The 24,917-nt window shown below is 35.6% G+C and overlaps 1 protein-coding gene across 12 annotated transcripts in view; it reads left to right on the forward strand.

Moving 5' to 3' along the window:
* Positions 1-24,917, forward strand: part of BCAS3 (BCAS3 microtubule associated cell migration factor) — a 370,196-nt gene that overhangs the window by 13,438 nt on the left and 331,841 nt on the right. For all 12 annotated transcript variants that reach the window (XM_056357251.1, XM_056357216.1, XM_056357199.1 and 9 more), the window contains exons 6-7: positions 4,794-4,875; positions 14,009-14,081. In XM_056357251.1, the coding sequence (XP_056213226.1) occupies positions 4,794-4,875; positions 14,009-14,081 (155 nt within the window). The remainder of the gene's footprint in view (positions 1-4,793; positions 4,876-14,008; positions 14,082-24,917) is intronic.

Consider the following 24,917-nt stretch of genomic DNA (forward strand, 5'->3'; position numbering starts at 1 on the left):
TGTGTAGAAATGAAATTATAAAAATCAATGCAGAACTGTCCCCCAACTTAGAATTTCATAGGGAGCCTATGGCCTGATCATGCTAAAACTCCTCAAAATGTATGACAAAGTGAGAACGTTGAGGAAACTAAACAAAGCCATTCCTAAGTTTTTATTATTTTTAAAATTCAATTAGCGTTGTCATAATTTTAAATGGTAGGTGCAATTTCATACTTAATTCAGTCACTAGAGTAGACATCTGTAACATTCTTTGAGCATCTAAATTCTTATAATCTGTAGATAATTACAGAGATTTGTTTTCAATGAAAAAGCAGACTGTTCAAATTTTTAAACTAAAATGATAAAATTTGTCCTTTTACTTACAGTCCTTCCTTACTCTGTCAGTAGTGAGAAGACTAGTAGTAATCTTTAACCCAGTAAGTTTATATCAAACCATATTTTGTGGTGGTATCCGTCAATTCCTTATTGTCATGTTTTAACATCTTGTAATATCATCTATATCTTATTTAAAACATGGAATATTAACAAAACCCCAAACTTCCCGGTATCTTCCCTGTGTGATGTGACAGTTCATAATATACAAGCAGTTGCCTTTTATATAGTTGCACAGTAGTTTAAACATTGAATTTCAAACTCAGTTTTGTTTCAGTTTGGTGTATGTTTGACTTCCCACCCCCCACCCCCCCCCCCCATGTGAAAACCATTTTCTATGGTTGGAAACTATTAGTTATTCTTAGTGTGAACAAAACTTCTTTTGTTCTGTTTTTTTTTAATGGGTGCAAACTGGTATGCTCCAAACAATAAAGCTCTGTCATCAAAAATTAAGCAGTGCTCCAGAGTTCTGGTCTGTCACATTTTAAGCAGTAGCTCAAGATGTCTAAGTGGACATATCTGTCATTATTGGAAGAGAGCGAGGAAGACTTCACTGGGGGCCGGGTTTTGAATTGGCGTGTTCTTTGCTTGCAGCCTTCCATGTAGGTCTGGGGCTTGTGGTTTGGTACCAGGCACTGGGAAAGCTGAACTGCTCCATCAGACCAGCTTGGAGCCATCATTTTGGATTCACTCTTTCACAGAATGAGTACCTGAAGCTGCTTTTATAGCTTAATATCCAATTCTTAAAACCTGTTTGAAAATATTCTTGGCTTTTGGAATGGGAAAGAAAAACTTTTAAGAGCTTTGAAAGCTGCCACAGGGACTTGCTACTTAGCTGGATCAAATCCAAAATGGCAGCCACAGCCTAGTTTCTTCACAGGTGCTTTTTGAAGAATTTAGAGCTCTGTTTTCAATTCATGAAGTCTATTTATATTTTGTCTATGCTTATGAGACTGTGTAGCTCAAGGGACTGGTAATGGGATGTGGAGCCTTTTACTCAGACTTGCCAGCCCACATCTCACCCAAACTGGCAGTGACAAAGTTGTTAGCCATTTAGCAATGGGGCTGGGCTTCTGTTAAATGTAGTTCCTTGTCCCACTTCAGTTCCTAGTGGAGTAAGTGTCCCATTTGGAGAAAAGATGGGCTGTCTCAGGAGTGAGATAAGGCTTGCACTGGCAGGAAGATAGACGGTATCATCTCTCTACTCTGAAGATGGTGCTTTCAGTTTAAATTGATACATGTGCCCTCAGCAATGGTAATAAAGTTTTATGTTTGATATAGATAAATGAAGGGCATTAGCATTAACCACAGTTAATTCAGAATTTTATAAGACTGCAAATAGCAGAAGCTTCCACTGGTGGTAGTGTTTAAAAAAAGTTAATTATAAGTCAAAGAAAATCTTGAACTCTAAAGCCCTAATGTATTTTTCAAGTCCAGGCAAACCAGAGGAACAACCAAGCTTTTAATAATTCATGGCATTCAACAAGGTCCAATGCCTTGTATGATCTCCTGTTTCTATAGAAGTTAAGGACACACAACACTTTTCTTAAAGGATTTTTTTTATTATTATTTTATGGAGCTATAGTAGGTTAAGTATTAGTGTTTTAATCTGATCCATATTGTAGTGTCATGTCCAGATTTCTTGTAAATGTTTTTTATGCCTTTCACTGAATTTGGTTTTTTCTTTGTAAATGAGATGCCAGTGGTTGGGTGGCATCTTGTATTTTCATTACAAAATCTGCAGTGGGGGTATGTTCCTTTTTGGGTCCCAGGAGTCGGCAACTAAGTACGTGAGCTGCACAGATGGCTGAAGTTATGTGAACATTTATTTGCGTTTTTTCTTAGTTTTACAAAGTTTCCCCTTTCATGGGGGAAAAAATATTCTACACAGACTAAGAGGAGAGGAACTGTTACACAACAGTATTAAATATTACAGTGGTCTCAGAACAGAAGCTAACTACCTATGATCTTGTCTTCGATACTGTCAGATCCTGTGGCTTTGGTTAGTCCATCTAACCTTTCTTTCTGTAATGTCTCCCCAGTATAAAAGGATAAAATAGTTATCTTTCAAATAATAAATATCAATTATTAAAAAGTAAAAGCATTATATGCATGAAAAGAGCTGGGCTGGGATTTACATGCTAGGTGCTGAAGTACAAATTTCATTTACATTTGTACATTTTTAGGCTTTTCTTTGAAAGTCTCAACCTCAGGTTCTACAGGTCTTGGCATCACAGGCTAAATAAACACGCTCTCTGGAGTTCAGTCTATTTAAGAGCAGAAACCGAGTTAAGAAGGTTTGGCCTTCTTGGTGTATCTTACTTTTGGGACTATAACTTTATTTGAAGTAGACTGGAGTTAGAGCTGATGTGCTGGCATAGTTAAAAAAGTAGAAGGAGGTGACTGAATGGGGTTGGATTATTTTATGTGAATCACTTCTTCCATACTTTTGTTATGCTAGTTCTTTTCCCTCTTGTTTTCATTCATAGCCGTTGATGTGCATGCACATGTGAAACAGCATTTTCATGATTTGGGGGAAAAAATCTTTAATTGCCAATAATAATAATTCCAAAGCTTTCTATTTTTCTTCTCCATTTTCTCCTTTCCCTTTTCATAGAACTGGTGTGTTCTGATGGATAGAAAATGTGCTGCTGTCTTAATCTTTTTTCATCTCTTTATTTTTTTCTCTCTCTTTCTTTATATTTTCTCATTATCTGCTTAGCACTGCTCTACTTTTTTCCAGACTTTTCCAGATGTTTTTATCTATGTGCTTTTTTTTTTTCATGCTGCACTCCAAACTCATGCTCAGTTAGAAACAATCAGCAAATCTTTACTGAGTTGATCTCTGATCATCGTTCTTTTGTCTTGTATGGAATCTGATCAGCAAGCTCTTCAGAGCAGAGGCCTCTAGCTATCCCTGAGGGAGGATTAAACTTGTTTTGCAAAAGCTGGAGTACTACAGTGTTGTTCAGATGATGCTGCTAGCTGGAGGAGGAGAATCCGCTATGATTGGAACATCTGCCTAATAAAATAAGAGCAGGGTAGACTGAGGGATTAATACTTATATTGATTACAGTTTTGAAATTGTTGTGTCCATCAGGAATAATTCTGATCACATCATTAATAGTAGTGTTGATTCATACCAATGTGGAACTGCTAGCTGCCTGCAAATCTAAAATGGCTAGGAGTGTTACTTCCCCACATTTGTGTAGCTTGAATGTTATTCCAGGCATAATATGGAAAAGCAGTAGTTCTCTACATTCTGTGTTTACTTACCATGTATGGAATGATGGGCTACCTCTGTACTGAACAGTGTTTTCAAAGTATGTTTATGAAAGACTTGTGCTTCAATGGGGTAAGTTTCATTTTGCCCCCATTATCTAAAGGAATGATAATAAATAATGAGGCTTGGGGTTGAGACCGGAAGTGAGCTAAGAGTTTGAAGAACTATACTTATGATTTGTTAGTCAAACAGTAGTAGTATTTTAACTTTTTGAACGTGTGAGCTGAAGTGCAGAAACAAGTGGGAACAACCATAAAATGACATTTCAAAAAGTTAACTTGTATTTATAGTTTATTGATTCATAAGTACCTTGTTTCAAATTTGTGTTCTCTTCTGGTATTGTAAACTGCTTGTTTGGCAAAACTTTATGACACCACGTTGGCTACGTTCGTAGTCTCATTACGTCTGTTAAGTTGTTGGTTATTTGGAAACGAGCTTTGTAATGTTTGCCATTTTCCTGAAGTTTGACATTCCATATCAGATCCATTACCAGGCAGTTATGAAAATGCATTCTGACTGACCATTTACAGGAAGTCTGGAAAGTCTTCTTAACTACTTCTGATTTAATTTTGTCAAGATTGCCATTAGTGCTAAACTTAATTAGTTTGACACCCTGTTTTTAAACAGAGTTTTAACACCTGAAGAATATGGAATGTACCAATATATCAAATCCTCTGATCTTTTACCACCAGTGTTTGCTATTCTTGATAACTGGCTGCTTAGCATTTTTCTTAGAAGCATGCACTATGTAGAATAAATGCTTATGGTTTGGATTCCTTGAATTTTTGTGAATTTTAATCAGCAGTCAACTTCAAGTCTTGTTTCTTCTAAAACACATGTAATCATTAATAGTAGGTATTGCTAGTATCTCATTCATGTGGTCCAAGGCGTATGTTTTTAGAGGCAGGCCATATTTATTGCTATAATTTGTGTTATTCAAGACCTCCAAGATATATTCTCATTTAGAGGAATTGTGGATGGTTGCTTAGAAAGGCAATGTCTTACCAACTTACTTTCTTACCTACGTTTTGTACAATGTCTTTCTACCAACTTTCTTACCTAATCTTACTAAATCTATATATTTTTATACTTTTTTTTTTTTTTTACATTGTATGTTAATAAGATGCATGTTTTGCAGATCAGTGGTGAAGCTCAGGAACTCTTTTCTGTCCGCCATGGTCCAGTGCGAGCTGCGCGGATTTTACCAGCTCCACAAATCAGTAAGTATATATGGTTTGTAATTAAGCATAACTTTTTTTTTTTGCACATCTTTGTCCAAATCACTGCTACAACCTGATACATAGATTTTTCTATTACTTTTAAGTGGTCACCTTCATAATGGCTTTCTACAAGTATTATTTACGTCATTTTTATCTTCCTGCTCTGTAATCCAGCACTTTCTGCAGTTTTATCTTCAGATTTTAGCTTGGATGCTGCTTCTTTTGTAGTTCAGAGGATTTCTAGGAATATTTGTGCTAGAGATCAGTCCAGAGATGTTAAAGATTCCATTTGGAAACACTGATTTTCAATATTTTATTTCTATAAAATAATATTGAAATTGGTTTTTTATACCAAGTTGGTGATTGATAGCAGTAGATGTAAAAATTATCAACATTTGTTAAAAACTCCTGTTATGGTGCATTGTAAAGTCTATTAATAATGTGATGCCCTTCTAAACTCTTATACTTAAGGAAGTATGTATCCTTTAAGAAGGATGGTATGTTTTGTTTGGTTTTTTTTAATACCCATCTAGGAGCTGAAACTGAAACAATGTAAGTAAGATAATGCAGGAAGTAGTTGATCTAAGTAATATACTTTGTACAAAGAGAAAGTGTCCTTTTCTGATTATTTAAATATTTAATTTTTGAAGAAAATATTTTCTGAGTTGTGAAATGATCTAAATATTTTACTAGTGCATGCATTAAGTTTAGTAATTGCAGCTTTTAATGAGACTTTTAAAAAAGGCTGCTTTTGCACTCCAGTAAAAGTAACAAGACAATGAAATCTGTTTTTTGGGGTGGCGCTAGCTTCTCATTTGTTCCCCTTCTGCTTATTTTATGTAAACCTTATGCAAACACTTTGACCTTTTTAGTGGTCGAACTTTTATCATCATCCCTTGAGTGCCGATAGGCACCTCCTCTTTGTTACTGCTTTAATACTGTTTTATCAAGTTCTAAGACAAGCTGCTTAGTTTGTTTACTGGGATTGTTTCAGAAATTCTGAGTTAACCCCCTGGTAAAGCTTGCTGCAGAATTAAAGCAACTATGCATAAACAAGCAGATCCCTTTAAAAAAGTACACTGTTCAATCTAAACACAAAATCTAATTGTAGACTTCTTAAAGGCCTAAGATCTGTTGGTGTCTTGGCTCATTTTTGGTTTCAGCAACGTTTTGCTTATCTACACTTCCTGTAAGTTCAACTGGCCAAGCTATTCTCTACAGCTGCTGAGTATTCTAGTTTAAATTGGTTGCCATTTTTTGCTTCATGGATGAAAGGAGTGTACTTAGAGGATGATCAAGGCTTCTTTGGATTATGCTGGATTACAAATTTTAGTGGTATATTATGAATTAATTAGTGAACTCGCAAAAATGTAGCCTAAAATCTAATTGTTTAAATTATTAAAAAAATAGTAAATTATAATAATTTTGAGTGTTTCAAAGAAAGTAAATTAAGAAAGTTAAAGGTTTAATGGACATATTTTATATTGTCTCAGTGATTTCCTGAGTAGAGAAATATACAAAGTAGTGTACATGTGGTTCTGTAATTCTATTATAGGTTAAAGTAACTTAAAGCAAAACACTTCACAAGCATGTGCCTTTTGTACTGTTTATGGAAACACTGAATAATTCCTGATGAGCTATGTTTTTTTGCTGTTATGCGTGTCATTAAGTAATGGATGTCTATGCCCATTCTGCTTTCAAAGGAAAAAAAGGAGAAAGAAAAACCTGTAAGTTCTGCTTTTCTGATAGTAAAATAGTGCTTTCTGCTTTTTCAATCTAGTAAGTTACACTGCTTATGAAGTCCTTCAAGCAGTTACTTTCTGTCTCTTAAATTGCATATATTTAGCATCTGACAATGATAGTTGTTGCATTAGAAAACTATTCAAATTAGCTCCTATTAAATTAAGCCAAACCTTTTAAAAACATGTTTTGTTCTCTTTTTACATGGCTTGGTTTAAATAAATCTTTGATTAAAAGTACATGAATGTATCATTGACCAGTATCTGGAATCAGATAAAAGTAAAGCTGTAATAAGAGGCCTTAGATAACTAACACATGAGCTTTAATGATTCTGAACAAAATAAAAGGAATTTGTAAAGGAGAAGCTGATTACCATCAGTAGGCTCAAACACTATTTTACTGTGTGAAGCTGTAAAAAGGGAATTATTGAAAATAGAACTCTCTTGGTGGATGGATTTGGCACGTTCCTAGAAACAGATCTCAGTTTGTGATAAGAAGCTCATTCCCAGGTGTGAAAGGAAAGCTCATGGTTTTAACTTGGTGACTTTACAGTAGCAGAACTTAATAGTTTGTCAACTATTTTGTTGAAATGCTCTAGTCCTTTGATGTTAGATCCTCTGCTGCATCATGCGCTTCATAGCATAATAAAGCATTGTTTCAAAAGTTATTTCATACAGGTTTATTTCATGCAGGCTTACTGCAAAGGAGGCCTCCCCAAATCTGATTTAGCAGGTTGTAAGTGGTCCTAGTAGCAGGAACATGGTGCAGTATCTGGAGCTGGCCTTGCACGCTGCCAGCTCAGATCTGGTGAGGTTTATTAGTTCAGGCTCTGTGCCATGCTGGAGCAGTTAAATGGCTCCTGGAACTGTTCTGACCTGGCAGCTATACTGCAGCATTCATGCAGGGTTTTGTCTGAGCTGACAAACCAGGCAAGATCTGACCTGGCCCAGTGCTACAGTGCTTTGATGTCTCTGTGTCCGTGGCATGGTTGGTCTGCAGCCCGTATAAGATGTCTGTAAAGAACTGAGAGATTTCTGTCAGTAACGCTGAAAAACGTAGACATTAACTCTTCTCTGTGCACAGAGAATATCTACTGTTGCTTTTGACAGTAGATGCAGCTTTGATTATTTTCTAGAGCTTGCAGTATAAATGGTCTTTTTGGAGGCTGAAGTTTTACACTGTGACCAAGTTTCAGGCTTAAGAGAGGAGGTAAAGTTGCGTAGCTAACATACAGGGTATGAGAACATCTCTGTCTGGATGCTGTCAGTCTTAGGAATAAAAATACAAAGTCCTGGCACTTTGCGTGCCACACACTGCATTATCTGCTGAGCCATCTGGTTGGCACAGCTTTTTAACTTGCCTGGCTCTTCTTCACTTTCAAATATGTATGCTTTGATTTGAGTACTTACTTGTATGTATACAGGGGCCCCGTTTGCTGGGCTCTGGATTTTTCTGTCTCTTCAGACAAAACAAGCACACGAAGATGTATCTGAAGACAAATTGAAGCAACTTTGTGATTATTAGAAGGGAGGAAATATTAAGTGGTAGATACAAAAAAAGCTGGAACCCTGTCAGTTAATTTTAGCTACTTTCCTCTGTGAAGAGTCAACGGTTGGTAACATCATTGTAGTGAATAACAGTGTGAGAACCAAGCAAAACTCAGGGTGTATTATCTCTCTCCATTTTATGATTTGTGATGCTCTCCCTGGTACTCAAGTTACTCTGTTATTGGGCTTCCTCTCACAAAATACCTAATGGCTCTATTTAGCCACATTGACCTAATTATTCATATTTTTTCTTCAACATGTTTTCTAATTTTTCACCACTTCCTCTACATGATGCTTTCTTATTTTTCTGAGGTAACAGACTACGTGGATGTGTACATGTAGAATTGAAAAGATACCAAGTTTGAGTCCTGTATATTGTTAAGTATTCTGTCTTGGATATTCCTACATTTGTCTTTTGCTTTTTTCTCTTTGGATTAGCATTTCTGTGATACTTACAGAGACATTAAAAATATTACTTGCTTAGGTTTTCTGTATGTTCTTTGACCTATTAAGTCACAAATAAGAAAGACTGAGAATTCCTTTTTTTTTTTTTTTTTTTTTTGTCTTTTGAACTTCATTTTGAGGTCTATTGCATATTCTGAAATAAGTGCTAAGAAATAATACATTTACATTGGAAGAATGTAATATAGGTTTGCTTTTCTTTTTCCTACAAAATCAGAATATTGCTGCTTTCTGAAGTGAGTTCGTGCTAGTCTCCCGTGTTTCATTACTTATCCCAAGTCATTTTACAAAACCTTGGCTACATACCTGCTTTCTGCCTTGTGCTATCCTGTTTATTAAGGTGGGCTTGCATAGTTTAAAAGTCAATCAAACTAGGAGAAGCTGCAGGAATAGCGTTGTATGTGGTAGTAAAGGGTACACGATGACAGACTTGTGTGTTGAGGTTTAGATCAGTCATTGTCTGTAAAACCTATTTCCATGTCCCAGCATTATGAAAATAAATTCATCCAGTGAACTGAATTAATTTATTGCCATTTTCTAGATTATGCTGCTTGCAGAAAAGATGATATAATAGTCCTGTGTCTTTCAATTAATTTGACTGCTTAGTCAAATTTACTGGTAAGGAAAGGAAAAAAAAAAAAAGCAAATAAGAAAGGAAATACATTGGAGGTACTATGTTTAAAACAGCTATGAACCAAAGGAATGTTAAAGATGAAGGGTTGAGAACTAGAATTAACATGAAAAGGTAAAATTAATTGGAACACAGAGTAGTTTTGCATTTGAAAATCTAAAACTGTTGAAAGCTTAAATTTTGCAGCAGATTTATCTCTACTGCTTACATCTTTGATGTTGGTAAAATAAATTTGAACCTCAAAGCTGAGTCAGCTTTATGTGCAGGTATACTGAAGAGAACTCTAATATTTAGGTTGCTTTCTAAGGGAAGGCAGATGTGAGTTTTGTATGTTTTCAACCACTTGGGTGGCTTAGTGGTTTTAAGTCCCTGAAGGCCAAAAATAATTGCATAGCATGTATGGTAGGGGAGCTAGCCCTACAAGCTGAACAAGCAGTAGCAGTTGGTAGATTTGGGTTGGTGTGAGTTGGTCCTGCAGGTGTGCATTTAAGTTTTGGTGTTTTGTAACTGTTATGTGGGTTGTTCTGGTATAATGAACGTTAATGTGTATGGATTATAGAAATTACAGAACAGAATTCTCAAGCATAACAAGTAAGCCTTTTATAGATATTACAGGAAAGAATTTTGGAGCATGACATTTCAAAATACTAATTTCTTTGAAGCTGTGTGGACTGACCTGTATGCCATCATTTCAATTCTAGCCACATCACGTCAGTGCTTTAGACCAATACACCTTAAGCTTTCACCATCTTCACTGATATCTTAAGAGGTCTTTTGAAGAAGATTCAATCAAAATACTTCTATCTGTCTTCAATTAATGTGTGACTCCAGAATCATTAATCTCTAGCAGATGTTTCAAGGTCATCTTTTTTTTTTTTTTTCTTCATATAGAACCTGTGTAATTATCAGAAAATAAAACTATGGTGCTGTGCAGGAAATACAACTTTCTATAAAGATGCATAGCTCTGTCTGACAGAACTGCCAAGATAATGTTCTGCAGCCACCGTTGCTTCTTGCAACATTGCTGTCTGATCTCAGAAATGGGAGGGTGGAGTGGGCTAAGGAGGCAATAGATACGGAAATCAGCTGGTGTTGAAGGGTGTTCTAGTGTACTAACTTTTGGTATGATGCAGGTACTGGAGAGGGACTTCGAAACTTGAAATGTCTGGGTGATGCTGGGAGTGAAGGGAGATAGAATAATGTGATGTTCATGGTCTATAACATTAATCTAAAGGAGCACCTGAAGTTCTGGGATGAGGACAGCAGTGGCAGTGCCATTGATCAGGCACAATATTGAGTAAAGCAGTTGCAGCTTATCTGTGCAGGAAATGGAGCATTTATAGATGCTACCCTGAAGCTGAGCAAAGAATTCACACACTATTTTTAGCACTTACTTGAGCTTTTTCACTTCTGTTTCAAGTAGCATGTGCTTTTTTGCATTTGTGTTCAATAACAAAGCAGAACAAAATGCTACTAATTAAGAAATGTTAAGAAAAATTATTATTTTCTTTTTTTCCACTGGAAAGAAGCAGCAAGATAGGGAGGGATAACAATATGTAGTATATGCCTAATGCATTTCCAGATAACTGGTTGGCTGCTGTGCTGATGTGGGGCAGGACCACAAATGCAACACAATTTTCAAGTAACAGATAGAAATAAGAGGGGTCTAGTTGAACAGGAGGTACACTGCGTTATTAAATGGCTGTGATGGAACTACATACATTCCAATTCCAGTGGAATTACATACTGGAAAAATATACTCCATCGTGCATATATGCCATTGCTAAATAGGTCAGAAGCTGACGTTTATATGGTGCATTTCTTACTGAAGGGAAATGAGGGTCCTTTTCATAGTTTTGAGTAGCTTTTGAGTTCCTATGGAAATCACTGGGTTTTCATTTTTATTCTTCAAAAGGGTGTGCTGCTGCTGCTGTTGTTGTTACTATTATTATTGGCATTATTGAGAGGCCTTACTAGGCCCAGGAGATACCTATTCACAGTTTCGTCAGTACAGTACATAAGCTGCTTTGAGCTTATGTGTGGATAACCTTTTGACTTCATAAAGTTCTAAATGTTGATTTGTATGAAATTTCATTTAGCCACAGATATTTTTTTTTCAGTTTTAAGTGTACTAACTGGGTTTAGATTTTTTTAAAATAACATATATCATTTAGCTAAATGGAGCTGTAGATAAGGTGGTGCCTTGTTGGCAGGAAGGGCAGTTTTCATTACTTTAATTGTGTGATTTGTCAGGATTTTCAGCTTTTTATAAATGCTGTAGTGTTATATGACAGAATTAAAAGGATTTAGAATAGAAGGAGTTTAAGAAAAAGACTTTGCAACAGGATTTCAATACTCTTTGTATCTGAGGGATTTAGCTAGCTGTTTTTCATTTCAATCATCCTGCTGCATTTTGTTAAACACTGTGTGTGGAGCAGGTGTGTACAACGTCAGTATATCGCACATGCAAATAAACACAATTTTACAAATAAAATTAATCTGCCATAACTTGGAGGATTAAATCCCAGGGCAGAACTAGAGAGGGTTGCTGACTCCATTAAGCATTGCAGAGAACAGCACATGTCGCTTTTTGCAATCTCATGAATGGGACCGCTATTAACCTGATTTAATACCCTGCAGAGTCCTCAAAATAATGATCTTGTTCTACAATATTAATATTTACATTCTGAAAGTATATATTTGAAGTAGCAAATGGATATTATTATTTTTTTTAAATGAAGGCCTCAATCATTACAGACTGAAATCAGAAGTTTAAGCACCTATTGTATAAATTTCGCAAATCTGTACTGTGGGTATTAAAAACTGGTATTCCTTTTGATATTGTGCTGTTGTTACCCTTTACTCCTCACCACCTTTCTTCTTCTTGTGCCCTCTTCCTTGTTGTTAAACTTAGAACTAGACCATAAAGAAACATATGAATTCATGTCCTGATATATCCTCGTGGGAAAAAAAAAAAAAAGAAAATACAGTTAAATACTTAAGGTAAAATCCTGGCTCTGCTTAAATCAATGTCGGAACTCCTAGTAGTCAGCATTTCACCGTTAATGCTGAGAGACTAGCTAAGTGAACAGAAACAAATGGAGTTCATCTGTTACTTGTACTAAAGAAAACAAATTGGTTGCCAGGTTCAGACTATAGGTTTCATTTATCAATTTACAGGTCAGTACATACGGTACAGGTATGACTCATAAAAGACCTTGGAATAATAGGAATAAAAGGAAAATACATTTGGAGCTACTTGTAAAGCTATTGTTGATGGTGAAATTATTGACGTGACCCATTTGATGTTATAAATACCCAAATGTGTAGGAGGGAAGACTTATCCTTGTACGGATGAGAGTACTGAACAGTTTTTGTTACAAATTAATTGCAGGTACCTGAGTTATTAATAATTAACAGAGTCTGTTATGTGAAAATTTATATTGTTAATTGTTGTGCCTTTCTGAATAATTGATTTAGTGCAGCACACCAGTATTTGTGAATTAAATTTTGAACAGACTATATCACTAATATTCTTTATAGATCAAAGGGTTTGGTGTACACTGGAGAAAAAAAATAAAATTCCATTATTCACCACACACACGCATAACTATAGATAGATAATTAAAAAGGCAAAGGTTGAAAGAAAACAGAGGAAATTTAGTAGTGGTGGTGGTAGTGGTTTTTCTGTTATTTAAATTGGGTAGAAGCATACGCTGAAATTCAGTAGAATGTTCACAAAGTAGAAGAGAGATTTTTGACTCAATTTTCGTTTTATTTCTGTTTACATAGCAATAAGGTGAAGTTTTAAAAACCTTTAAAATCCCATTTTAAAAAGTGTGGTGTATTTAACAATTTCATGGTTCTGGAGTGAAGGTGTGACTGCACTTTGGCAAGATGAAGGACTGGTTTTAATTGCCTAGCTCTGGTGCCAGCGGTGGCGGCACACATGGACCCCTGGGCAGGCAGAACTATCTCAGCGGCTGAACTGGAGCAGAGGACAAGCCCATGCCAAACTACTGCTGGCGCTATGCTGGTTGTTGGTGAAGCTAATCTTAAAAGTAGATTAAAAACACTTAAAAGTGTTTTCACTTTGAGTGAACAGTAGGCATACCCTGAGTCTTGCTGGAAGTTGCTGGAGATTGCTTTCTTAGAGACTTAAATCGCATGGTGGCAAAACTTACTAAAGACTAATTTCATCTTGTATTTTCTTAGGTGCAGGGCATGGGCTGTAAGCATGGCCGTGCTTTGGGAAAACACCGGCAGCCCCCCTTGTCACGTGCTAAAGAGTGGCTGCTCTTAAGCTGCGCTCTTACAGCTGAGGCTGTTATACTCCATTTATACCTCAGTAGTAGAAATTGGAAACCAATGTATGAAACCCATGCAGAGCTGATGACAGCCTTATTACAGACAGCTTTTATAAAACAATGAAAAATCAGCAAGCGTTAGTTGTTACAGTTACTGAATCCTTAACCCCAACTGAAATTAATAGAAAATAACTCCAAAATCCTGACCAGATTTTGCTACTTGTTTTGTTACTCATTGACATCTCTTTCAAAAACAGTTCTTCTGGTGTTCATGACTCTGCCTGTTATTTTCATTTTTATCACTAATCTTGTACAGGCTAAGAGTTGTATTATGTATCCAATATCCTTCCAATATGTTGAGCCCCCACAGCATACACACCTGTATTTTGAAAAGTAACACAAATTGTAGATAGTGAATTGCTTTTTCTTGTTTTCCCTCTTATTAGGTGCTCAGAAATGTGATAATTTTTCTGAGAAGCGGCCTCTTCTTGGTGTGTGCAAAAGCATCGGATCTTCTGGGTAAGAATGTTTTTTGTGAATAAAGTCTTATGTATAAAATGTAATATAATCTAAAAACCCCCAGTAGATGACATTTTTAAAGCTCTATTCCCATTTTGCTCATGGGATGACGCTGTGAAGTGCTCTTCAAGTTTGGGTTTTTTTTCAGTGTGTCAGCACACATTTGCCTATGACTTAAGCTTTTTTAAAAGGAATAAAAAATAGAGACTCTTGATATAAAATAGATGAAGAGGTATTTTACATTTATTTTGCTCTCAGTGTGATCATGATTTTATGATTAGCCTTTTCAGATATTAATTCTGGACAGATTTATTACTGAGAAGTGTCTAAAGCAGTCACTGTGTCTTAAAAAGTAATTAAAGATGCTTTCAACCAGCAGTCATATACCAAATGAATTGCAAGCACCAAGCAATTTCATTGTTACAGCCGCTCACTGTTTATTAACAAAATACATGTTAAACCTAATTCTTTGAGTTGGAAAAATAGCTTAACACACTTGTCCTCTGTGGACAGTATTGTTCTATCACTCATCTTATAAAAGAGGACCTTAAGATATTTTATGTGCGTTTGATATGTTAATTCAGACAATGCGAATGATTTACAGCTATATCTACAGGAAAATATTTGCTTTTCGAGGGTAATCCTCTACACAAGCGAATCAAAGCGTAAACAGTTGATGTAAATCTTCTTACAGTAGTAAGCCTAATCCTGTGCTGCACCTTTTTCAATTAAGTATTTAATTACTCTGGGTGTGGAGGCAGACTATCAAGTCTGTAAATTTCTCTGTATGTATTGTTACTGTGTTAAACTAGAATATTAATGTTAGCTGACTTAAATGTTGAAAAGAAAAAACATGTAGGGCAGAGAACTGAAATGTGTTTCTATTGATTTTTTTACAACTTGCAAAACTATTTGTGGTGACTTTTCTCCTTTTTCCCCAGCTCTGTAAGTGTATGTAACCTCATGAATAACTTTTTCTAAATAAGAGTGCATGTAACCAGAGATGCAATTAGTGCTCTTGCAGGAGTTTCTGTCTTAATCTAAACAGTGTATTTATTTATGTAAAGGATATGTTGGATGGAAAAAAACTTTCCTTCATACCCTTGCTTTAGAAGTTGAGGTATCTGAGAAATGAACAAACTATAAAGATTATTATTTTCAGTTTGTTATTGTATTCCTCAGTTAATGAAAATTAATTCAAAGATTACTGCTAGTTTCTGCTATTTTACAAAAAAAGCTCATACGTTTTCAGAATGAATGGATAGGTTTGTGTTACTACTTATCAGTAGTTAAATAGCTACAAATAGAAGATTTTAAATCGGGCTTTCCCGTGACCAGAAGACTGACTAGCACATCATTAAAAAAAGGGACTGTGCCACAAGCTCTCGCTTACCCTTTTAATAAAGCACCAGTTTGCTCATGGTGGTAAACCTTAACAGAAAATTCTGAAACACTTTCTTTCTACCTTTACTGTTCATTGCAATTTATTTTTGAAAGAGTTCTTACAAATTACCTATTTTGTCAGTAGCTTTCTGGTTAAGAGTTCTTTGATAGTTTGCCCTCAACTGGAGTCACACTCCTTTTAAATTGGCTCAAGTGTCACACTTGTTTTTTCTTCAGTTACATTCATAGATCATTTGATTACATTTCTATAATGACTGTTATGCATAAAAAAGAACCTGTGTAGAACACTAAAATAGCTGTGTTACAAATGGCCTCTGAACCTGAATCACAATTATAGTTCTGTTTTTAATTTGAATTTTTTTGCTTAACATTGTTTCCTGTATATCTTAATGGTTGTGGACAGATGAAACACCTTGTTTAATCATATCTGAAGAAAATACTACGTTTATTCTAGAGCGTTTATTCTAAAGTGCTTGATATTTTCACTACAGTCATCTCCTCACCTACTCTGGAGATTGTTGGCTATGGCATGAAATACTGCAGCTGTCAGCATGCTACAACGAAAGGGCAGGTAATAGGGAGCCTATTCTGCCTACTGAAATGGCAGGAGAAATAATTGGTGAAATGAGGTAGCACTGACACTAAAATATTTCCCATTGAACAGAAAGGTAAACAGAGGGCCTAAAAGACTGAATGATTTTCTGAAAAGCAACTAGTTCAAAACAAACCCAGGAGTGAAATCCAGTCTTCCAACACACAGTCTGTTATGCTGATACATTAAACTACATTGTCTTTCTTTCATTTAAACTGGTAGAGATTGGACATGGTTCTGACAACAGCACTAGTGTCCTTACCTTTGCAAGACGTCATCTCACAAGGAAACAATTCCATCACTACAGCCTCCCTGCTCTTGTACCCATCCTCACTGGGACACCAGGTTGTCACTTTTTTAGAGGAGAAATGCGTGACCTGAAGTGCTTCTGCTACTTCCAACAGTCCTCTGGGTTTCTCCGATTCAGATTTTACCCAGGTGATTGTCTAAAAATCTGTCAGAATCATTACCAAGGAGAATGATTCTGGGGCAAAAGAAGTTTGATCTCTTCAGCCTTGATGATCATTTGCATTTTCCTTAGCAATTCTTCAGAATTTCTGATTTATGGTTGCTCTGCTCAAATTTGTGACAATTATTACTCTTTTTTTGGAACATCCCCAGTAATTTTGACATTTCCAAATAAGGTGGGATTTTTTGTTTTCTGTTTATTAATAAATAAGGGGTATGGTTAACATTTTGGAAGATTTGGTGGCTGACACCATGACTTACTGTTGAGGAATATTTCTGGACCCTGCTGTGTCTGGAGGCAGTACTCTAAATTCTTTTCCCTGGCAATCATTTATATAGAATCTATTTTCAGCAGCTCTTCTAGAAAGTACTTTGAAGTTGTTAATTTTTTTGGATGGAAGGTGAAGAATAAATGTATTTTGCACCTGACCTGTGATAAAACCTCAGTAGGTTATTGACTCTTCATTACAGTTTAGGAGTTGCTGTAAATTATCGCATGCTATTCTTGATCATAAGAAAACATGTTAGAACTATTACTTATATGTAATATATATTGTAATACATACATATATAGATTTTTAAACATATATGTTAGAACTATACGATAGGTGAGTGATTCTACTTACAAATATGTTGATATGCTTCATGATTTTGTGGTCCTGTATGTGTGTTCAAATGCATAAATTTTTTTGAGAAATTTGAATTAAGCAGATATCAAAATGTCATGAGCAAGTTTTAAGTGTTAAAGATGCTGAACCATTGAAGGAATACAGATCTGATAAAATATAGTTTTTATCTAGATCCACTGCACTGTCATTTAATCATATTTTATCTTTCAGGTCTGTTTGAATGAGATATTGACACATTCAAGTTAGGAGCTGGGATTTCCTGGTTCTGACCACTAGTCTGCATTAGTGGTTACCATCAGGAAATTCTTCTCTTTTCCTTTAGCTGTAAAGTAAATACACTATAATGAGGGAAATATGATAAAAAGGTATTCTTTTTAATGTAGAACATTTATCAATCTGGAATCCAAAGAATTTTCAAGTAGTCATGAATTAATAACTTCAGAAGTATCATTTATATTGAATAATTTCAGTATTTTTAGCTGTCTGTCTAATGTGCCATGTACTTTAATAGCAAGAATTTAATGAGTAATTTTGTGTGTGATAAGATGCTAGGACTTCTTTCCTTCATTATGGAACAAAGATAGTTATGAAAATAATTTATGCAAAATAATGTTCGCCTAAAATGAATATTTAGATTTATGTTTCATTCCTGAAAATATTTTTGTTGTTATTTGCACAGTGAAAGGTCTCTTTGGTAACTTAGTAATACAATAGTTTACCACGAAGATCCCCTAATATTTTACTGAATGACAGATTTTTGACAGGTCTAAAAATATCTTATTAATTTTTGGTATGTCTCCCACAGATTTAACAATGTATTTACTTAGAAATCAACTTCTGGGTAATTTGGTGTGGGGGTTGCATCTCTTTTGTAATGTAACCTAATACCATAGTCGTTGAAATAATATATAACTGATAAAACATACGTACCTTTGAATATCAGTATTAAGATCTTAAGGTTAAGTTTAATATTTCTTAATTTTAGATTTTAAATGCTTTGTGGAACCTGCCTTAAAAAAATTTTATTGCTTCTAAAACTTCAAACTTGGCACTTTGAAACTAATACCTGGCATGTGCTTTATGTAAAAATTCTGTAGAGAGCTATACAGCACCAATCTTAATCCTTGTATTCCCCTCAATGAGTATTTTACCAGGGGAGATTAAATCTGTGTTTTCTCAACTTTTCCCTTGTATCTGAGTTTCTGACTAGGTTTTGGTACACACATTTTTGTATTTTAAAAGTCAAATTTTCCATCTAGTAAAACAACTGAAATGTGTAGCATGGGGGTTGGACTAGGCGATCTTTAAAGGACCCCTTCCAACCCAAACCATTCCATGATTCACTATATAATCTTTTCAAAACAATAGTTTTAGAACCCCCGAAGAAGGATGCAGTCTTGACACTTAAATGGGAAACAGATTGTGTTTTTTGGCTGACACTACTGTACTAGTTTAGATGTTGGTTCAGTCAACTTCAGTCTTAGATTACAAGATTTGCAAATTAAAGGAAAACCAAAAAGGAACATTTGCAAATTTTGTGGAGATTTGTAGAAGCATGCTTACTTTGTTCATGGTGATAAGATAAATAAATCTTTATACACACACAAAATGAACTGTTGGGTTTTGGTACAAGTTAATGAATTTTTTAGGTGGTGAAACATCAATCTGTAAATTGAGAGAATTCCACCACCACCGCCACCCCTGGCAAAACAACAACAACAAAAAGTAGTGGTGGCCGCAAAACTTCATGGCAGACCTAGTGAATATGTGATGTTTGGAGCTACTCAGTTTAAAGATAATTGGGTGAGACCAATTGCATGAAATGGAAATATCTTCCTGTTTTCCACGTATGGGTTGTTGAAACCATAGTTTGGAACCTACTGGATCTGTAGAACACCTTCAAATACACCAAAATACATGCTTTTTGTTCTCCTTGAATTTAAATGTACTGATACCTTTAATTTAAGTAAATGCTTCATATTAGCTAATTGAGAAGTTTGAGGGGAAATTGACCAGTATAATTTTGGTTTATTTTAGATTATTAAGAAAGAAGACATGGTTTAGAGAGTGATTCCAGATTTGCCTTTCAGTAGATGATATAGGTTACAAGAAAGCTAACAAAATAGAGCTGACCATGCCAGTAGGAAAAAAAACCCCAAAGGCACATATGTAGGTGCAGAGAAAAGGAGAGGGGAGCAGGGAAGACAGAGATGAATAACTGCAGCATCCTACATGTGAAACCACCTCTCCTGAGTACAGAATGTTTTAAATTCTTTAAACCCCAGTATCTACCTTGCCTCAAATGCCAAGTGTTCTGATGACTCAAGTGTTTACCCCATTGTGCTTAATTATGAGTTACCAAACTTTGTTGCTACTCTAAATTTTTTCTTTTGTTTTTCTTTTTGTTTTCCTTATTAGCTAAGCAGTTTATTGTACATAGGGGACAAAATCCTTGTAGTGAAATGCATACCAGCCTTGGTAATGAATTATATCAGTAGAGCTGTGGTTTTACAGCAGGTTAGGCTTTAGACTATAGCTCTGTGATTCACTGACAAGCAGCAAAGAGAGCTTAAAATTCCTACTCACCTGTGCTTGTGCCGCTGCCTCTGCGCTTCTGCTTTCTGCATCCCTGGGCTGCATCACTTCGGTTGGTTGTAGAACCATACAGAAAAGGAGATGAGAGGAATAATCAAAGTAAAAAACAATGCTCCAATTTTGTTTTTTAATGCTATGGATTATTTCAGTCACCTGGCTTACAAACAATTGCATGCAAAATTGCAAGGTGCAACTGACAACGTAGTTGATTGTAGCATAAAGGTGGGAATGAGCACAGAGGATGGAATTTCCTAGGTTAGCTTTGCTGCTAAAGCTGGTGAACTGTTGTCTCACTCGCTTGCTATAATGCTTTATTCTGTTGCCCATCCCTCTTTTAACAGAGCAAAACAAAGAAGGTAGAAATTCTGTAAGTGATTTGTTCCAGCAACCATGTTTCTGGATAGCAGTATTTCATCTTTTGTTAGTGAATCATTCAGGAGGAGATGGGGGTGGGGTGGGGTAAAATCTTGAATATCTTTTTGAAATGCAACCCAGATCTCTAAGCCAGCCTTAAAAAAAGTATTTGACACTTTGGTACACGTTTTGTCCAAATAGCCAAATATAGATGTATAAAAGCTTAGGAATGTATGAAATTCTTATGTAGGCATGTATGATAATCAGATAACTATACAAGGTATAGCTAATTGAAAGATCAGTTACAGAAGATTAAAAAGTAAGAGCTTGAGGCTAGTAGACTTTCCAACCTTCTACATTATGGAGAGTAAAGGACCTCAGTCAGTAACCTATGCAGCCAGCCTGTGGCATGTGTTAGGTTTCTAGCATGTATTTTTAGAAAGACATGTGAATTTAATGATGTCAAGTGATGGAAAATTTTGGATGACTTGAAGAATTGGATGGAGGTCATTTAAGGGCATAAGAAGCAAGAGGTCATCTTTTTTAATCATAGGAGGAGAAAGGAAATAAGGGCAAGTTAAAGAAGGAGGAGTGGTTGGAGCAAACAAAATGTGTATCTTTGGCTAGCCAGCATTTTTTTCCCCCTGCTGATCATTTTACATGGCAGCAGACTTTCAGGAAGCATGCTTTATTAACATCGCTACTGTAGATTAAAACCTACTAACTTTAACACAAGTTTAACTCGGGAATGTGTTTGTAGGAATGTTAAGGTTTAGGTAGAAAGCAGCTTTACACAAGTAAGAATAGAAGCAATGCAATTAAAGCATTATATTTTCTCACATCAGTATTGGAAAATCACACGACCCAGTTCCTTATCTGGCAAAGTAATTAGTTAATGCTAGAATCCAGTGCCCAGTTCTAAGCGTATGTGGCTGTTAATATTTAAAATTAGCTAGCTGTGAAATGATTTGTCAGAGGCAAATAGCAAAGCCTTCTGGAAGGATCACCCAAGAGAAGGAAATTAGCAATGACGAATGAAGTTCTTGTTCACAGTTCTCACGCTGCTCAGAGTAACTCTCCCTGAAATATTTTTACTGGAATGCCGTTGCAAATGCAGTGGTTATGCCATGGACTCACCTGGCTAAGCCAGAGACTGAATATGCAGTTGAGTGTATAAAGGGTGTATCCACTTAAAATTAAATACGGCGTGTTTTTTTCATATCACACATAAAAATGGGTTGGACAGATGGTTATGATTTTCCATTGTATTTGACATCATGAAATAGGTTTCATGAAGTTCATTAAATATTTGTGGTCTTTTATTGAGGACTACACAAAATTCAGTCATAGTTTTAATCCCTAGCCTTATTTTTTGAAGACGTTGTGGACATATAAGTTTAAATTTCTAGAAAGGAAACTTAATTGGTTTTGTTCTAAAAAGTATAGTAGAATATTTTAAGTTGGGTGAAGCTCACACGTTTCTGTTATCTTTGAAGGATTCTGTCCCAAAGGCTCTTGTACTGTTGCAAAACTGTAAAACATCATTAACTGCAAAGTGTGCCATCCAGTCAACTGCCTTACAAAGATATCCTTCCGTTCTAGCAGATGACAAACATTACTCTCTCTGGTTATTGCAGGAGAAATCAGTTTAATCTTAACAGGTTGTGTGGTAGCTTTTAAGATTCTGAGAGATGCAACCCCTGAATAAAGTAGTTTCAATTCCTTTTAGCGATGTTGGATTTGATTGTTGTGTTAGGTGCTAAAGATATTAGTGTTCCTCATCTTAAAAAGAGCTCTTTGAATCCTAGAATTTTTTCTTGTAACTTATTTCTAAAATTATATTCATGTCCTTCAATTATTTTTGCAATGTTGAAGTAATGTTTACTGGTATTTCTGTATGTGTTCTCACAGATTAAAATTTTAGGAGACATGGCTTTAATGGAATAAAGTAGTGTTTCTACTTGTAAATACCGAGGGTAGGAAAGAGCTGTTGTTCTTCTGATATACCAGATACTTGTCTGAGTGAACTATAGTAAGAAATAACCTTTGAACTATAATAAACTGTTAATCTTGGATCAGAATTGGAAGGAAGAAAATGAGTATTAGGGGTCAAACTTTGACCAGTTGGTGAGAACCATGGGTAGTTTTGACCTTCTAAAGCTTTGATTTATTAAGCTGTAAAAAGATAAACCTTTTCTAAGCGATCCTTGGGATAGTGTGGATGTTTGGGAGAGCAGATTTCCGAGCCGAGGCATAGTTTCATTTTACTGCTGTTCCAACCCCCCGTGCGTGTAATGATACGGGGAGGAGATGGAGGGAAGGAAGTAGCCGTTTGCTAAATGCATAGCCAGACGAAACCAGCTGTAGCACATACCTTCCTTGAGTAACTTGTCAAAAGAAGCACTACAGGGAAAAGATAATGCACAGCGCCATTACAGGCAAAGCTGCTGGTTCCAGGGCCACTTTAAATTCCACTTTAAATTATTAAATACTGTAAACGCTATAAACTTAATTAGAAGAGGAACAAACTCTACAAAGATAAATGTGTTTTCAATATGTTTCTCAGGGAGGGTACAGTAGAAACCAGTGAATGAGAGGAAATTTATTTCTGGCAGCACTCTAGACATGGAACTGTGGTTGAACTTTTTACCCTAATTACGTCCCCACTAATGCCTGCAGCGGTCTGGAATCAAAGTGGCCCTTCAGGCCCTGGAAAGTCTCTGATGTGGCGAGCGTTTGTTGTGTGATGAGGGTTACTTAAGAAAAAACGGAATATTGTGACAGGATTTTTCAAAATTTCTCAGTTACCACCCACCTCACTTGTTGCCTACAAAAATAGAGTAATTGTTTGCATCTGTGTGTTTTTGTCTGTCTTAGAAATAACTGTTATAAATCAATGTGACAGACCCGGAGAACACTTGAGGATTATATTTTCTTTTCTTATATGTGTTAGGGTTATTTCTATGTTATATACTGTAAGAGGGATTTAAAGTATGTTGAAAAATAGTTAGAAATCTCAGGAATATTTAAGTTGTTCTCTTTTTTCTGAGGATACTAACACCATCAGATATTCAGTTCTCAATCAATTCCAAGAAGATGCTATTTAATATGTTTTTTCCTATACGACGGCTGTCACTTCATGTGCGTAGCTTGAGCAGCTAATTGCAAACTGCATTAAGGTACAGCCCTTGTATCTCTATTGTTACACAATTGCTGCCACTTGAGTGATTCACTACAACTTGGCGGTATTTGAACTTTGCATCTGTTACTAAATGCTGTTTTCTGTTGCACAGTGGTCTCTCTGGAGTCCTCTTTGCCCTTTTTCTTTTCTTTCCTTCCTTCAATAATATTTAATATACAGAGGAAATACCAAGGGAGTTTGCTGAGCTCAGGCATTCATGTATGGATTAGATTCTGTTAAATCTCTGAAATACAGAAAAAGACAAAACACCATAAGTGGAATCCATTAAAAAAATTCAGATATAATTTTTTTCTTTCCTTTAGTTCTGATCTGTTTTTTTGAAGCAGAATGAATATATTTTGGTAGCTTTAAACTCTTAAATCTACAGATAATTTAAAATGCATAATGCAGTACATTTTCATCAGTAATTCAAAATAAAGGTTTAGAAGACTCCTTCTTTATGATAAGCTGTAAGGCATGTTCTTCAAAAAAGATCTTGCTTAATCCCCTCTTTCTTTTAAGTTCTGACTACATGATATATTCAGAATATCACCTAAGAAGACCCCTTACTGCATTTTTCGATGGTTGTTCACTAACTTGTTTTTTAAATTAATTGTGATTTAAATTATTAATAGAATATTTGCACAGTATAATTATATCATTTTACAGATGAGGCATTAATAGAATAACACTAAATGTTTTAATCAATTTTGCCTGCACAATGTGAAGGGCCATATCTCCCATTTCAGCATCTGCTCTATTAGGTGACTGTCTCTGTGGTGAGAATGCAGTTACAGTCTGTGTGCCTTTCCTTAGGAATTGTAAGTCCTCCTGGAAGGACCAGCCACGTTTAACTATGAAATTCCTCCAAAGTTCATGAAAAGTGATCTAGTAAAGGAGGTGGCCATATCAGTGGCTTCACTGAGAGAAAGGCTTTAACATAAGCTAACACTTTTTTTGATGTTAAGCGATTCATATAGGATCTCAATTTTAAGGCTAGTTTAGAGGAAAGCAGGCTGTTCGATTTGCTATTCACAGGGCTCCTTGTTCAGAGTAATTCTTTTCAGGTGCTATTTCATAAGTCCAAACCAACTTTCAGTGAGTTCAGTTACAGTGAAAATTCTGCACGTTTCTAGAATGTGATCTGCTGTGTCAAGTCATAAAGTAAATCAAGATGTAAGAACATATAATTAATGGGCACTTGTGAAAATGTTGGCCTACCTGATGTGACCAGAACCTCACAGAGACTTTGTTGTTCACAGCACTTTAAGTGCTTTAACCATAAGATCTAAGCTTATCTCTGCTTGACTTCAGTCATATGTACTCTAAAACCCTCTAATTCTTTCTTGGAAATGGGATTGTTTCCAAGCGTCTCAAAAACTGTAATTTGAGCCATATACTAGCATATAAACAATTAAGGTTTAGTAGACTCATAAGCAACTGAAAGATGTCTTATAATTATTGCTGTCATGCAATTTGAGGCAGAGACTACTTAATACAAAGGTGATGAAGTGTTGCACAATCCCATTAGTTTCTGCTTATGTTGTTAATGACACCAACAGCAAACCTATTTTAGATAAAACAGGTTGGTACATGGTTTTGTGTTTAATGTT

The sequence above is a fragment of the Falco biarmicus genome, chromosome 1 (assembly GCF_023638135.1).
Source record: "Falco biarmicus isolate bFalBia1 chromosome 1, bFalBia1.pri, whole genome shotgun sequence".
In the NCBI taxonomy this organism is placed as follows: Eukaryota; Metazoa; Chordata; class Aves; order Falconiformes; family Falconidae; genus Falco; species Falco biarmicus.